At 39.3% G+C, this 15,878-nt stretch overlaps 1 protein-coding gene across 3 annotated transcripts in view; it reads left to right on the plus strand.

Annotated features, from left to right (window-relative positions):
* The first annotated feature begins 6,504 nt into the window (after nucleotides 1–6,504).
* FAF1 (Fas associated factor 1) overlaps nucleotides 6,505–15,878 on the plus strand; it is a 532,153-nt gene continuing 522,779 nt past the window's right edge. For 2 of the 3 annotated variants that reach the window (XR_009258134.1, XM_058717421.1), the window contains exon 1: nucleotides 6,505–7,029. Coding sequence is in view for 2 of the 3 variants with exons in the window: in XM_058717421.1 (XP_058573404.1) it covers nucleotides 6,985–7,029 (45 nt within the window). In the remaining variant the exon portion in view is untranslated. The remainder of the gene's footprint in view (nucleotides 7,030–15,878) is intronic. The other variant, XM_058717422.1, reaches the window with a different exon arrangement.

A 15,878-nucleotide genomic window follows, 5' to 3' on the forward strand; every position in this document is an offset into this window, starting at 1 on the left:
TTTGGCCTCCTCCCGCTGGCGGGCGGGATGGAGTCTGCGACACTAAACCTCGGACTCCCGGGACCCGGCGGGGGCGGGTGAGGGGGGAGAGGCTTGTTAATTAAGACGGCTGCAGAGAGCCGCAGGGCCTTAGAGGCTCGGCGGTGCTGGCTGCTGGAAGGCGGAGAGCGAGCTGGCGCGAACCAAGTCTTTCCCGGCCCTGGCGGGGCAGGCCGGCTCGCCTTCGTGCTCCCCCGCTAGGCTCTCGAAGTTCGGGCGGCCAGGCCCAGGGCTGCCGCCGCCTCCTCTGAGGCGCGCACGGTGTAAACTCCGCAGCCTTCTCAGTACCGGGCCTTGGTCTCGCACCTGCCAGACCAACTCCCGGGGTCCTGGTGGGCAGAGGTGTCCGTGGGGGGGGGGAGTGGAGGAAGAGACCCAGACTGACAGCGAGAACAGTGTTGAGAAAAACCAAAAGTCTTCACACACTGCTTTTTACGAAAACTGAAGACATGGTGTAAGGAGGAAATCATGACGAACTCGGAGGACTTAATGTTCCAAGGGAAGAGAACCAATGAAATATTCCATTTCTTCGGGGAAAGGGAGAAAAACAATTAATTTTAAAGGCAAATTTACACTAATTCTTGGAAGGGTTTTCTATCAAGGCCATTTCTTTATTGCCTAGGTTCTCTTTTACTACTTAGATGGGGGCTTGGGGTTTTTTGGGGGGGGTGGTTAGGGTGTCTGAATGTAAAGGAGTAAATAGTCTCTTCCCCAATGGTTTATTTCAGTCATGTGAGACACCAGTTGTCTTTACTTTTAACTTCCTCTTTAAGCTATGTAAGATTAATTTACTACTGGTTTCTATATATATTTTTTGCCCTTAAAAACATGCAACACGGTTACATGGTGCACCCAGTGGTCAAAATGAAACCAAGCAAAAAATGACAAGTGGTCTAATTACAGCCGGCCTCTAGCAAGCATATCCTCAAGCAACATCTGTACCCAGTTCCTTGAAGAATAATGAGAGTATTAGCAACAAAACACACCAGAAACATCTGTGTGATCTCTAGCAAGAGACTGGCTAGGACGTAGATTAGCAGTCTTTTCTTTAACAGAATTGTTGAGAAAAAAAAATAACTACAGCTCTTTTCTTAGGCAACTAAACTTGAATTGTGAGTCAAGTATGAACTACAACACCAGAAATTAACTCCTCTCATTTCTTACGTACATTTAGATATTTCAAATTTATAGTTGCCTTTTAGTATTTATTTTGGTTTCTTGCTAAGAAAAGATATTGCAATGAGGAAGAATCTTAAAGTGCACTCATTATGTATAGATATATATGTGTTATTTCTGTGAAATACTTTTGGCTTAATAACAGTAAATAAAATTTATGATAATTTAAGATGCATACAGAGTTGGATTAAGATTTTTGGGGGTCGTAAGCACTGGAAAGATTTTGATGTCCCATCACCCCCCACCTCATATGTAAATAAAAACAAAGCCAAAAAATAAGAGTAAAGAAGTCCAATGAAATTCTGATTTTTTCCATGATGACTATTTCAGTGCTTTTGCTGAAATACTAAAGTCTTTAAGGAAGTCTTTGTTTTTTTTTTACTCTGGCTTTGCTGGTGTCCTAAAGCATATACTCAGTCTGCTTATTGTATAAACCACAACTGGCATCACAGAGGTTCCAGCCTTAGTTCAGAGAGCATAGGTAAGCACTACAAAGTAACTCCAATGAGAATCTAGTTTTTATTAAGTGCTAGTTCATTGAAGTATATAGAAAGGTGAGTATCTCTGCCTTTAATAATTTGACATTCTAACATGGTATATGAGAAAGATCCACAGTTAAGCATCTATTATATTGAAACCAGTGGTTTCACTTTTAGCATAATAATGACATGTCTTTCAAATACTGGAAAAGAGGCTTTATAGTTGGATATTAAATACTAACAGTTATGGAAATCTTTTTCCCCAGCAGTTCATACTCATTTTAGAGCTTATAGAAATATAATTTATCAAATTATTTTGTTCTTTTCCTCATTGACTCAATTATGTGGTTTCTGAATGATTAGCTTATGGAAATGTGTATGTGGTATCTATAATTTCTTTACTAGTATCAAAGTCTTTGTTGTGTTCATAGACCCAACAGAGGTGGAAAACAGACTGCTACCCTCAGGGATCTTTTTATCATTTCATAATTGGGACTTTGCCATTTTATTTCTGAGTTTCAGTAGGCTTTCTTATATGGGTACTCCAACCCACTTATGAAAGTCAATTTGTAAAGTAAGAAAATAAATGCCCAGTAAGCAACTCAAAAGCTTAAATATAATAGCAATAATTAATATATGTATATTGTTTCATGGTTATGATATATGATGCACAGATTATTTAATCTTCACAACTCTTAATTAAATATGGTAATTATCCCCATTTTTTTCTGAGTTAAATATGATAATTATCCCCATTTTGCAGGTGAAGGAATTGAGGCTTGTTAGAGTTTGTGACTTAAAGCCAGTAAGTAGGGGCGCCTGGGTGGCGCAGTCGGTTAAGCGTCCGACTTCAGCCAGGTCACGATCTCGCGGTCCGTGAGTTCGAGCCCCGCGTCGGGCTCTGGGCTGATGGCCCAGAGCCTGGAGCCTGCTTCCGATTCTCTGTCTCCCTCTCTCTCTGCTCCTCCCCCGTTCATGCTCTGTCTCTCTCTCTCTGTCTCAAAAATAAATAAACGTTAAAAAAAAAATAAATTAAAAAAAAAAAAAAATAAAGCCAGTAAGTAGTGGGATATAGGATTTGGACTCAGATCTTGAGCCCAAATCTTACGCCTTTCCTGTTAGTTAAGAGTCCAGGATCAGACACTAGCCTCCTAAAGAACATCAAATCATTAGATGAAATATATTTTTGATTACTCAACTGTGGATCTAACTCTGTAGTAATCTTCTTATGAATTACATTAGAAGTGAGTAGTATGGTTAAAAAGCTTGATTAACTTAGCCAAAGAGTTAAGGTTAACACCACCAGTAATAAGTTATGTTGATATCATGTGCCCTGGTAATACTTGATGAGGGCATATCACTTCTGTGGTATTCTTCCTCCCAAATCCATAAACAGTATAATTCTGACAAAATTTTAGACAAACCCAATTTGTGGGATTCTAAAATTCCTGATCACTACTCTTCAAAAGTCAAGATTGAGAAACTATCAGATTGGAAGTGGCTAAAGAAACTTAGGAAATAAATTTATTATGGAAATAAATGGCTATATATAATGTAGTCTGGATTGGACCCTGAAACAGAAAAAGGACATTAATGTAAAAATCCAAAGAGCCTCTAGAATTTGATTAATAGTATTATACCAATGTTAATTTCTTAGTTTTGATAGCTGTACCATGATTATGTAAGGTGGTAACATTAGAGGAAGCTGGTAATAAGGTAAGGAAGGTAAATAAATATAAATCTAAAATTATTTCAAATGAAAATTCAGCAAAATAACTACAAATAACCTTTATCACATATATTTGAAAGGAAGATAAAATAAAAATTCCTTTTAAAAAAGTAATGGTAAGATCAAAGAACATGGAGATTCTAGAAAAAGATCTATATTTGAATTAGGCCGCTCCATGAGTTAATGCAGATCAACTCTGAGAATGGATAGATTAAAATTATTTTCCTTTGCTCATGCTTACATACAATCACTATATATTTTTATTCCCTCAGTTTGTGACAGTGAAATGAAATTGTTTCTAAGAAAAGAATTCTGGAGAAATAAAAAATGAACTATTTTTAATTCAATATTTTTCTTTCATTTTGTTTTCTGCAGTGGACAATTACTCTGGATGCTATGTACTAAATCATGAATAGGTAGGTCATAGGGAAATGTACAAACTTTGCAACATGGAGGGTGAATTGCAGGGCTGTAACCAGGTTAAGTGGAAAGAGCACTAGTTTTGACCTAGCCTTGAATACTAAGTATGTCACTTTGTAGCATGACTTTGGGCAAATTCTTAACTTCTCAGAGCAGTTTTTTATTCTGTAAAATGGTTGTTGTGAGAATTAAATGAGATCAGATGTGTAAAATATGTGTACATACTAGACATTCAATTCAAAAGTACTGGTTGTTATTATGTACTCAATACTTTGCTATATATGAATTATGGTAGATATAAAGACACACTGGATGAAATGGCTTGTAATCTCAAGGAACTTTCAGCCTCTGGGGAGAGATTAAAACATTAATATATGAAACAATTAGAGAAAAAAGTTACAGAATTTACCAGACCATTAAATTCTGTTGTAAAGACAGTAAAAGCAGTGATTAGAAAGCAGAAGAATTCTTGTTGGCCTGTTTTATGAAAGAGGTGGGCTTCAGAAAAACATTTAGGAATTGGTATACAGAGTAATAGCATCTAATATGTTTGGAGAGCTTTACAATTTCTGAAAAGTTTTCACAAGCATTATATCACTCAATATCCACAATTACTCTATAAGTTTTATAAGCCTCATTTTAGACATAAAGACATGGAGACTTGGAGAATTTTTTTTTGTTGTTGTTAAGGGGAAGAATTAGATCTGAAGCCTAGTAATGCTGTGAAATCTATGCTCATTTTGTAAAAATATTTTATTTTCCATTCATTCTCATGATTGTTTTCTTATCACATGCAACAGTCATGTCAGAAAATTAAGTCAGAGAGTCTAAGTGACCCATCCAAGTTCTCCCAGCTAATTAGCTGGGAAGGCAGTACTAGAACCCATATACCTGAATGTGTAGGGTATTCTTTCCATCTTTCTACATTACCACATCATTTTATTTATTTATTTATTTATTTATTTATTTTTTCAACATTTTTAAAATTTATTTTTGGGACAGAGAGAGACAGAGCATGAACGGGGGAGGGGCAGAGAGAGAGGGAGACACAGAATCGGAAACAGGCTCCAGGCTCCGAGCCATCAGCCCAGAGCCTGACGCGGGGCTCGAACTCACGGACCGCGAGATCGTGACCTGGCTGAAGTCGGACGCTTAACCGACTGCGCCACCCAGGCGCCCCTACCACATCATTTTAATTCCCAGATGGAGAAAAGGGAGGGAGAAAGGGACGAGCACTGGATTTGAATGGGTTCTGCAGTATATACACATGCCATCACAGAGGAAAAACCTCCGACTTTTCAGGGCTGCATTATTCTTGGCCATGTAACTAGAGACAATTATTTACCTACCCTGTGCTGAGAATGAGGTATATGAATGGGACAACTGAATTGCCACACTTAAATTGCTGGTTCTGTGTTTCACCTCATGATTCACATTTGTGCTTTATTTTGAAATTACTTCCAATGGGATGGCAATTAAACAAGATGTTTCAATTCATGTGACTATGGAGGGTTCTATTCCTTATCTAGCTAATTCTGGTCTAAATACAGATTATTGCATGAGAGTTGTAGGCCAGACTATTTTCACTTAAGGGAAACACAGAATAAACCTAGATCTTTAGAACACCATAGTGCTCTTCTTTGTGTTCAGGGAATACAAAGAGCTAGGCCTTGTTCTAAATGGTGATTTCACTAGTATCTACTTTACAGCACAGAATCAGCAATCTTACTTCACTCTTTCAGGGTTTTATGCACTTTCCAAGGCAAGTCATGCTCTACCATAGTCTAGAAGATGATATTTACTCAAGTCAAACATATCCCACTGTCACTTTTCCTACAGCCATGATGACAATTACAAATGGTCACACTTCATTACATAGCCTTTGAGTATTCTTGTCTCAAAGCCTGTCAACTTCTGACCATAAACTGAAACTTTTAGTAATCGGTAAGTATTTTAATATAAGTTCTTCACTTACGGAATTATTTTAAATTGACTATTCAAAGCTGGACTCAAGGTTTCCCCATTTGTAAGATGTTGCCTCAGGTCCAAAAAATAAATGTTATGCTGTAGGAATAGAAAAGGTTTTATTTCTCATAACTAACAAAAATGCTCATCTTTTTCTTGGGGTCGATAGTCTCACCTTTCTCAGCTTCCATGTTTCCCCCATATCTATCTTGGGAGTCTGGTTACTTCTGTGTTACTGAGAATCTGAGGATGCAGGTGTCAGGGGACTTGGGTTTGAGTGTGACAGTGTGTAAGCAGGTTTTGACAGTGAGGTTGAGCCTAAAAGACTGTATATGAAATTGTATTTTGGTGAGACTTTGTTAGAGAAAATGAAATTTATGAAATGCTGTTTGTAAAACGGGTTGTGAGAGTGTCGAATTGGTTTGTGGGGCTTGATGTGTATTTATTTAACTATGTAACCTCGTAAGGCTCAGAATCTCATCCCCGCCCCAGCCAGCGGGGGGCAGTATCCGAGGCCTTTGCTTAATTCCAAACCGGAATAACCTGTTGCGGGACTTCAATCTCCCGCAGTTGCTAGTTGGCGTCGCCGCCTGCGGCGCGCGGATCCCCGCCTGGTAGTCGCGCGCCCAGAGCTTGACAGGAAAGCAGTCACGTGGCAGCCGCAAAGCAGTGCTTTGCGACCTCGATGACAGGCAAAATGTGCGACAGCTGTGGCGCCGGCCAACCAGGGGCGGAGGCGGCGGCCAGGGAGGAAGCGGAGGAGGTGGAGGCGGCCGTGGGGTTCGCCCGCCTGCTCGTTCGCCTGGTTTCCCCGCCCCCGCCGGTTTCACGGCCGCTGAAGAGAGCCGGGTGCGCGCTGTCGTAACCTGTCCTCATCCTGGCCAGCGACAGGAAGACCAGACCGACATCTAGACCAGCCTCCCTGTCAGGACAACTGCGGCGCGGGCTCCAAGGGGCTCAGGCTGGCGGCCCGGGCGCCTGAAGGTTACTGAGTGCATGAGCGCCTAGCCTCCCGCGCTGCCCCGCCCGCCGGCTCGCCGGCCCGCCCGCCGGCTCGCCTGCCAGCCCCTCGGCGCCCGGCGGCGGCGGCGGCGGCGGCGGCGACGGCCGCAGGAGGCGCCGTTTCCCTGCCAGGTGCGCGCTTCGCTCCCGGAGCCGCGGAACTCGGCGGCCGCCATGGCGTCCAACATGGACCGGGAGATGATCCTGGCGGATTTTCAGGTGAAGTATCTGGCCCTGTTCCTCTTCCACCTCCAACTTCGTGGGTTCCTGGTGCCAGAAGGGTTGCCTCTTCTCAGGGTTTGTTTGAGCACTGCAGTGGTGTGTGGTTTGGGCTTTTGTATGGTACGTGGCGCGCGCGCGTGTGGCGTGTGTGTGTGTGTGTGTGTGTGTGTGTGTGTGTGTGGTACCATCCGGGAACGTGTCGGGGTGGGGGGAGGTGAACCATCCGGGAACGTGCAATTCATATGCTGGGTTGGGTGTTATATACGGATTTGTAGGGTGAGGGGTGTTAATAATAGTTTAGAGTATGTGTGTGGACTGTGTGTAATGTTTTCTGTATTATGTAGAGAACAGGTAGAATTTGGGAGTATTCACTGTGGGGCTTTTAAGTATGGGGTATTTTGGGTCAGGAGTTTTGGGTTGTTACTTGAGAGCGTGCTGTACGGAGTGTGGGCGTGGAGAGCGTGGTGGTGTGGGTGTGGTGTATTGAGGAGAGTAAGAAAAAGGAGGAGGGGGTGGTGGTGAAGGTAATGGTGAGGGTATGGTCTTTTTCAAGGAGAAATAAACATTTGAGACTTTGATGCCATGTTGGAATCTTTGGAGGGTATGAAGATAAGGAGGAGGCAAATAGCATATACCATAGTATCTTTGCAGTGAATTCATAAGCTTAATAAATTACCAATTCATATTTGCGGATTCCCCTCTCCTCCAGATTTGAATTGTTTGGTTGGTGTCTTAATTCCAGGAATAATTTAAAGGATAAGCAAAGGTTATTCCTTTACTTAGCCCAACTGTAGTTACACTAATATATAAGTATCTTAGGGAGGCCCTTTGAAAGTAGAGTTGTACCTCATGAAAGACTTGGATTTAGAGCTAATATCCTGTGAACGCCATCTTTGCCTTTTGATGTATGATGAAAAAATTATTGTAGTGAGATATTTTTAACCAATCATTTTGGGATTAATTTAGAAACTACTGTTATGTATAGACTTTTCATTTTATAATACTGTCATCGCACACCATGGTTTAACACTAGCACAGCAGGTGGCATTTTTTTCTTAATGAGATTTTGTTGGGTTTCTCTTCTCCCTCTTTCTCTGATTTTTTAAAATTTCCTTATTTTTACAACTTAATATTGTGATAGTCATTTCCAGAGTTTGTTCTTTATCTTACCCGGTTACCAGATTTTTTGGGAATATGGATGTATCTGTATTTGATTATACTGTAACTTCCAAACTCAGAAAGAAGTGTTCTGAAAATAAAAGTTGACCACAAGATTTTGGTGTTTTGTATGATTAGCATGGCCTAGGATTTTTTTTTTTTTTTTTTTTTTTTGCCTAAGTCTTTTATTTTCTTAATTCTTTTTTTCATTCTCTAGTCTTTTATCTAATGTGGAATATGGTTGTATGAAAAAGGACTCTATTTCTAGGAGTAGTTTATCCTGTTATAAAATTGTTATGTTCTGGGGTGCCTTGGTGGCCCAGTGGATTAGGCATCCGACTCTTGATTTCGGCTCAGGTCACGATCTTATGCTTCATAAGATCAACCCCCGTGTGGCCTCTGTGTTGACAGCTTGGAGCCTGCTTGGGATTCTCTGTCTCCCTCTCTCTCTGCCCCTCTGCTGGCTCTCCTCGTCCCCTCTCCCTGCCCCCTGCCTCAGAATAAATAAATAAACATTAAAAAAATAAAATTGGCATATTCTGGTAGGAATGGATTTAGACAATTTAGAGTAGTGTACCTCATTAAAAGCTTTAAGGTAAGTGTAACTTTGTTGAGATTTCACCAAACTTTTTATACTTCCTGTGACAACTTGTAGCTGCTTGTTCTCTCATTATTTATGACAGTTATTGTGCTTACTATGAACCTTATATTGGCCCAAAATAGGAAATTTAGGATTCTTGTACTCAGAGTAAGATTTTCTGACAAGCGTTTGGGGTTTAATTTTGATCACATTAGTATATTCTACTAAGTTTTTCTCTTCAAACCAGTGGCACTGATGTGAACAGTTGTTTACAAAATGGGAAAAAGCTATGGCATTCTCATGTTTGCCAAATGATGAAGGTTTCTTTTAAATTGTCAAGTAGGTAGGAACATTATTGGTAGAATAAAAAATTACTTAGAAACTATATATATATTGAGCACATTAGCCTTTTGCGTTTTTAGGAACCTCATATTCTTCTCACAAATGATGATTCCAGATCAGTTTGCTCTTGTGGACTTAGCTTTAAGATCAATTATTCTTCCTTTTTTTTTTTATATTACATAAACTTTTCATAGGATTAACTTTAAAAAATTAGCATTGATCCAGTTATCAGAAACTGGGTAATTTTAAAGATTGCAGTTCAAGTCTTGGAGTGTAGACATTTGGAAGATGCTGGATTCTTCTGTAACTGTGCAAATCAATTTCTCCACCCAAAAGTGAACATATGACCATGAAATTAATAGTAACTTAGCTCAATGCTGCCTTTGTAGAAAGGGACATGATTTTTTAAAAAAATGTTTGTTTATTTAGAGAGCAGCACATGTACCTGAGTGTCTGGAACATGAGAGAGAGGGAGAGAAAGAATGTCAAGCAGTCTCTAACGCTGTCAGCGCAGAGCCTAACATGGCTCGATCCTAGAACCATTAGCTCCAAAATCAAGAGTCGGGCACTTAATGGACTGAGCCACCCAGGTGCCCCTCAGGTGTACTCCTTAATCCCCATTACCTATTTAACCCATCTTCCTTACTGGCAACCATCAGCCTGTTTTCTATAGTTCAATGTCTTCTAATTGGTTTGCCCCCCTTTTTCTCCTTTTTTGAGAAAGGTACGGGATTTTCATTTACTTTTTAACATTTATTTTATTTTAGAGAGAGCAGGGGAGAGGGGCAGAGGGAGAGAGAGAGAGAGAGAGAGAGAGAGAGAGAGGAGAATCTCAAGTAGGGGGAGGTTTGATCCCATGACCGTGGGATCATGATCTCAGCTGAGACCAAGATTTGGACACTCAACCAACTGAGCCACCCAGGTACCCCTCAATTAAAATTTTTTAAAAATTGTGGTGAAATACACATAACATAAAATTTGCCATCTTAATTTGCCACTTTAAGTGTCCAGTTCAGTGGCATCAAATATATTCACATTGTTGTGCAACCATCACCACCATCCATCTCCAGAAATCTTTTTATCTTGCAAAACTGTGACATTAACCATTAAACAGTAACTTCCCATTTTTTTTGAACTCCATCCCCTGGCAACCACCATTCTATTTTCTGTCTATGAATGTGAGTTTTCTAGGTACCTAATAAGTGGAATCTTGCACTATTTATCCTTTTGCAGCTGGTTTATTTTACTTAGCATGAGGTTTCCAGTGTTCATCCAGTTAGTAGTAAGTGTCAGAATTCCCTTCATTTTTAAAAAGGCTGACTACTGTTCCACTGTATGTATATACAATAGTCCTCCATCATCTGTGGTTTTGCTTTCCATGGTTTCACTTACCCTTGGTCAGCTGTTGTCTGGAAGTAGATGATCCTCCTGATGTGTAATCAGAAGGTCAGTAGTAGCCTAATACTACACACAATGCCTGGGTCATTTACCTCACTTTATCTCATCATGTAGGCATTTTTTCATATCACATCATCAAGAAGGGTGAGTACAGTAAGATTTTGAGAGACCACATTCAGATAACTTTCATTACAGTATACAGTATTGCTAAGATTATTCTGTTATAGTTATTAATCTCTTACTATGCTGAATTTATAAATTAAACTTTCTCATAGGTATGTATGTATAGGAAAAACATAGGGTTTAGTACTGTCTTTGGTTTCATTCATCCATTGGGAGTCCTTGGGACATAACCCTTGTGGATTATGGGGGACTGCTGAACCATATTTTGTTTACCCATTTATTTGTCAATGGACACTTTTTCCCCCATGTTTTGACTATTGTGAATCATTAGTGCTGTTGTGAACATGGGTGTACAATTATTTGTTTGACTCCTTCCTTTCGATTCCTATAGGTATATATCCAGAAGTAGAATTACTGGATCATATGGCATTTCTATTTCTAATTTTTTTTGAGGAACTGCCGTACTGTTATCCATAGTGGCTCACCACCAAAAGCTTGAATGGAGAGAATGGCAGTATCATGTTTAATGAATTATTTGTAAATTCAACTCTGGGCAAGTGAGTTTAGAATTTGGAATAGTCCAAAAAAAAAAAAATCAATTTTAAATGTAAATAGTGTTAGCATGGTATGATACTGGTAAAGGAATGAATAGAGTAGTACACCTACAGTTTTGGCTGGCTAGAGCTAGGAGGAGATGTAGAGGAATTTCCTGGGTTTAAAAACAGGCAGCATTAATAAATGAGGACAGTTTTCTTTTTTTCCTTAATGTCTTTTTTATAACAAAGAGATGCATTCAGGTGAAAATTCCAGATCTTGTTCTTTTTGTAATTGTAGAATTCTTTGCCTTTTTTTTTTTTTAAAGGTTGAGGTGTAGAGCAAATATCATTTGCTCAAACAGACTTTTGAGATATATTTGGTTTACTTGCAGATGTGAAAAGAGCTATCCAAATAGAATTGCTGTTGCTATCAAATAATTTTAGTAATGTTAGTTATGTTTTATTTTAGGTCTATCTGAACAAAAAAAATTTTCCCTTTCCCGCTTAACCTTTTAATTAATGCAGTGCTAATTTCTTTTTCCTCTAAGATACATTTTTATAACAATTTTGGGGGGGGGAACAAAACGGGTGCTATAGCTACTTAGGTTAGTGTCACATGTTGATTTCATATATTTTTCTACTTATATTTTTCTGTTACTGTCTAATATAGAGATGCAGATTATAGCTTCACTCAAGTCAAGGAAAAAAAAAGGAACAACTTTCATAATAGTAATATATTTTTTTAAGGAAACAAATCTTATCAGGATGCCTGGGTGGCTTAGTCCATTAAGTGTCTGATTCTTGATTTCTGCTCAGGTCATGATCTCACAGTTTGTGAGATTGGGTCCCACATGGGGCTCTGCACTGATAGCATAGAGCCTGCTTGGGATTCTCCTCCCTTCCCCCCCTCCCTCCACTTATGCATGCTGATGCTCCCTCTCAAAATAAATAAACATAAAAAAGAAAGCAAAACCTTATCTGCCATGCTAAGAAAATATGTTTTCTGAACCTAGTTCCAGTGGTCACAGAGTGAGTCTGTTTCTTCTCTAATTTGGCTTTGATTTTGATGTTACTTTCAATTGTTTCCTGGATGACATAGTTGTGCTTTTATTTTCCTCTCTGGTCTTTCAAACTAGTGAAACCTTTGCTGCCTAAATTGCTTTATGCATTTTCATACTGGACTGTCACTATGGACTTTTAAATTTTTATTTGTCTGTCAGCTTCTCTTGGTAGCATGAACTCTTCCATGACACTATCAGTAAGTCACTTGAAATTAGTTCCTGCCCCTTCATAATGCTTTTTCCTTTTAAATGAAGCTGTGAATCTTCTACAAAAGGAGATGCCAGACTGTGCAAGTAGAAATGGTATTAATCCACATGGATAGGTGTCCTTTGTGATGTTGTGGATTAGGGACCAAACTATGTATCGGTGGAACATCATATGTATTTCCTGGGAGGTTGCCTTAGGCAGGAGATTGAGTACTGTGGCAGAAAGTAGTCTTGTTATTGTCCTTTCTTTTCTCCACTATCCTCTTTATTCATTAGAGAGACAAAGCATGTTGTGTTTGTGTTTGGATTGTTGGTCATTGGGAAAATAAGGTTTTGGCATGTAGAATAAAGTTTAGTAGTTAAGAGCATGGACTCTGAAGTCAGATTGTTTGGATTTAAATCACAGCTCTGCAACTCACTTATCTTGTGATCTTTGACTAATCACTTCACACTTCTGCCTCAGTTTCCTCATATGAAAACTGAGTTAATGCTTGTAAAGTGATTAGAATAGATGTCTAGTGTAGAAAGAGTTCATTAAGTTTTAGTTGTTACTTTCATTTTATTTTTAAATTTTTATTTATTTATTTTGAGAGAGAGAGAAGAAAGAGCATGCATGGGGGAGGAGCAGAGAGAGGGGAGAGAGAATCTCAGGCAGGCTCCACGGGCATTGAGTCCAAAGCAGGGCTTGATCTCACAACTGTGAGATCGCGACCTGAGCTGAAATCAAGAGTCGGATGCTTAACTGACTGAGACACCCAAGTGCCTTGTTATTTTCATTTTTGACAATTTTAAAGTATATGCTTGTTGTCTGCAGAAGACTTCAGAGATCATCTATTTCCAGCGTCTCATTTTTCCTTTTGTGGAAATTGAGATCAGAAAAAGGAAGTGACTTGTCCAAGTTCATGGGTTGGTTTGAAATAAAGATTTTGTCCAGGTGCACATTAGAGTGTTTATTTTCTAGCTTAATGTGTCACATGGCTTGAAGTTCTAGAGGAAAACAAGACCCACCATTCAGAAATTTCTCCAAATGATAAAATTTACATACAAAATGAATTAATAGTATCTGGCATATAATAGACATGCCAGAAGGGCGGAAGTGAGGGTGGGTCTGGCACTTTGGTTGTTCCTAGACTAGCACTCATTCCAGTCTAGTGCCATGCCTCTAAGTTTACAGGTGGTCAGAAGGCATGGAATAAAAAGCCTTTAGATTTGTTGAGCGGGGTTGGGTTGATGCCTGTTGTTTTCCAGACTGGGTTTATGAACTTTGTAGATCAGGGGTCAGGAAACTATAGCCTGTAAGTTGGCTGCCTGTTTTTATACATAAAGATTTATTGGAATACAGCCATAGCTATTTACTTATTGTTTGTGACTGCTTTCTTGCTGCAGTGACAGAGGTGACTAGTTGAGTCAGACATTATGGCCCACAGGCCTAAAATATTTACTATTCGGACCTTTAAGATAAAGTTATTTCACTCCCCTCCTCCCACGTGAAACCAATACTATTCTTGCCAGGTTTTAGTAACTGCAAAGTGCTAGAATATTTGAATGCTTCACAAACAGCATTATATGGTTATATACCTCTGTAGGAAGCATTTGTTAGAACATTGCACTTAGGCAGACTAGAGCTCTAGTTTATTGCTGTTTATTTTGTTGTTGTTGTCATTTGTTGTTGTTTGGGCTCTGATTCTCTGAGCAAGTCATTTATCCTTTCTCGGTTTGAGTTACTCAGTCTATGAAATGAAGATTTGTCTAGAGCAATATCTACCTGAAAACAGGACTGGACTAGATTAGGTATTCATATAGAGTCAGGACAATCAGTTGCCAGCAGCTGGGGTTGAAGACATTCAGTTATAATTTAGGTAATTGATCTGGATTAGGGATCAGCAAACTACATCCTGAGTGCCAAGCTACCACCTGATTTTGTCAATAAAGTTTTATTGAAAGGCTGTCATGCATATCTGTGTACATATTGTCTCTGGCCACTTTTGCCCTCAATAGCAAAGTTGAGTAGTTGATTGCTTGGCCTGCAAAGCCTAAAATATTAACCCTGCCCCTTACAGGAAAGTTTGCTGATCCTTATCTAGATTAGTGGTGTTCAGTTGTGGATAATTTCCCCACAGGGGACACTAGGCTATGTCTAGAGACATTTCTGATTGTCACATCTAGGGGGTGCTCCTGGCATTTAGTGGGTAGAGGCCAGGAATGCTGCTAAACATTCTGCACAAGACATCCCTTCACAATGAAGAATTATCCACCTTAAAATGTCTTTGGTGCTGAAAAACCCTGATCTAAATCATTGATTCTCAGACTTTGAATTTGCATAAGAATAACCTGGAAGGCTTGTTAAACCTTAGGTTGTTGGATCCCACCCCAAGTTTCTGATTGAGTGCATTCTAGGTAGGGCTTGAAAATTTGTGTTTCAGTCAGGTTCCCAGGTTATGTTGATGATCCAAGATCTACACTTGGGAACAACTGATCTAGATGACTTTAGAAGTTACATCCATTCTTGGGACTTTTTTGATTTTGTTGTCTTAAGTACTGTTGCATTTTTATGGCATAGGAAAATTGAGTATTTTATATATATTTGATGCTCACAGTAGAATGTGTTTTATGGCTTCATATCCTCCCCACCCACGACCCACAAGTGAACTCTACATCCACTGTGGGGATGATCTCATGACCCTGAGATTAAGAGTTGCATGCTCCACCAACTGAGCCAGGTGCCCCAAGGCTCCGTGCCTTTATACCCTTATTTTTTGTGGCCCTTTGGAAAACTTCTATTTATCTCTTAAAACCTATTGGCTGCCTTGTGCTTATAACATCAGTACCCTCTGCCCAGTTTTAGGGTTAATCATTTTGTCTTACATATGTTGTATATCTTTTGTATGTTTCTCTTCTTTTGAGTCTTATGCCAGATTGTTGGTAATCATTTGTTTTTTTCTGCGACTGTCAGCTCTTTGAACAACCGCCTTGGTCTCTTTTCCTACAATATCTATAAGAGGCACTCAGTGAATATATTTTGACGGAATATTATGAATGTTAGGTGTTATGGTACAAATAGAGTAGAATTGTAAGTTTGTATGTATAGTTGACCCTTGAACAATGCAGGGGTTTGGGGCACCAACCTGCCATGCAGTTGAAAATCCACGTGTAATTTTGACTCCCCCCAAATTTAATTGCTAATAGCCTTTAAACTGGAAGCCTTATTGATAATATAAACGGTTAACACATTTTATATGTTCTATGTATTATATGTTGTATTTTTACGATAAAGCAAGCTAGAGAAGATGTTATTAGGAAAATCATAAGGAAGAGAAAATACACAGTACTGTACTGGATTGAAAAAAAAAATCCTGGTATAAGTGGACCCATATAGTTAAAACACGTGGTTTTCAAGGGTCAGCTGTATTTTTAAGTATCTACCATTTATTGACATGATTT

This window comes from Neofelis nebulosa, chromosome 2 (genome assembly GCF_028018385.1).
Source record: "Neofelis nebulosa isolate mNeoNeb1 chromosome 2, mNeoNeb1.pri, whole genome shotgun sequence".
Lineage (NCBI taxonomy): Eukaryota > Metazoa > Chordata > Mammalia > Carnivora > Felidae > Neofelis > Neofelis nebulosa.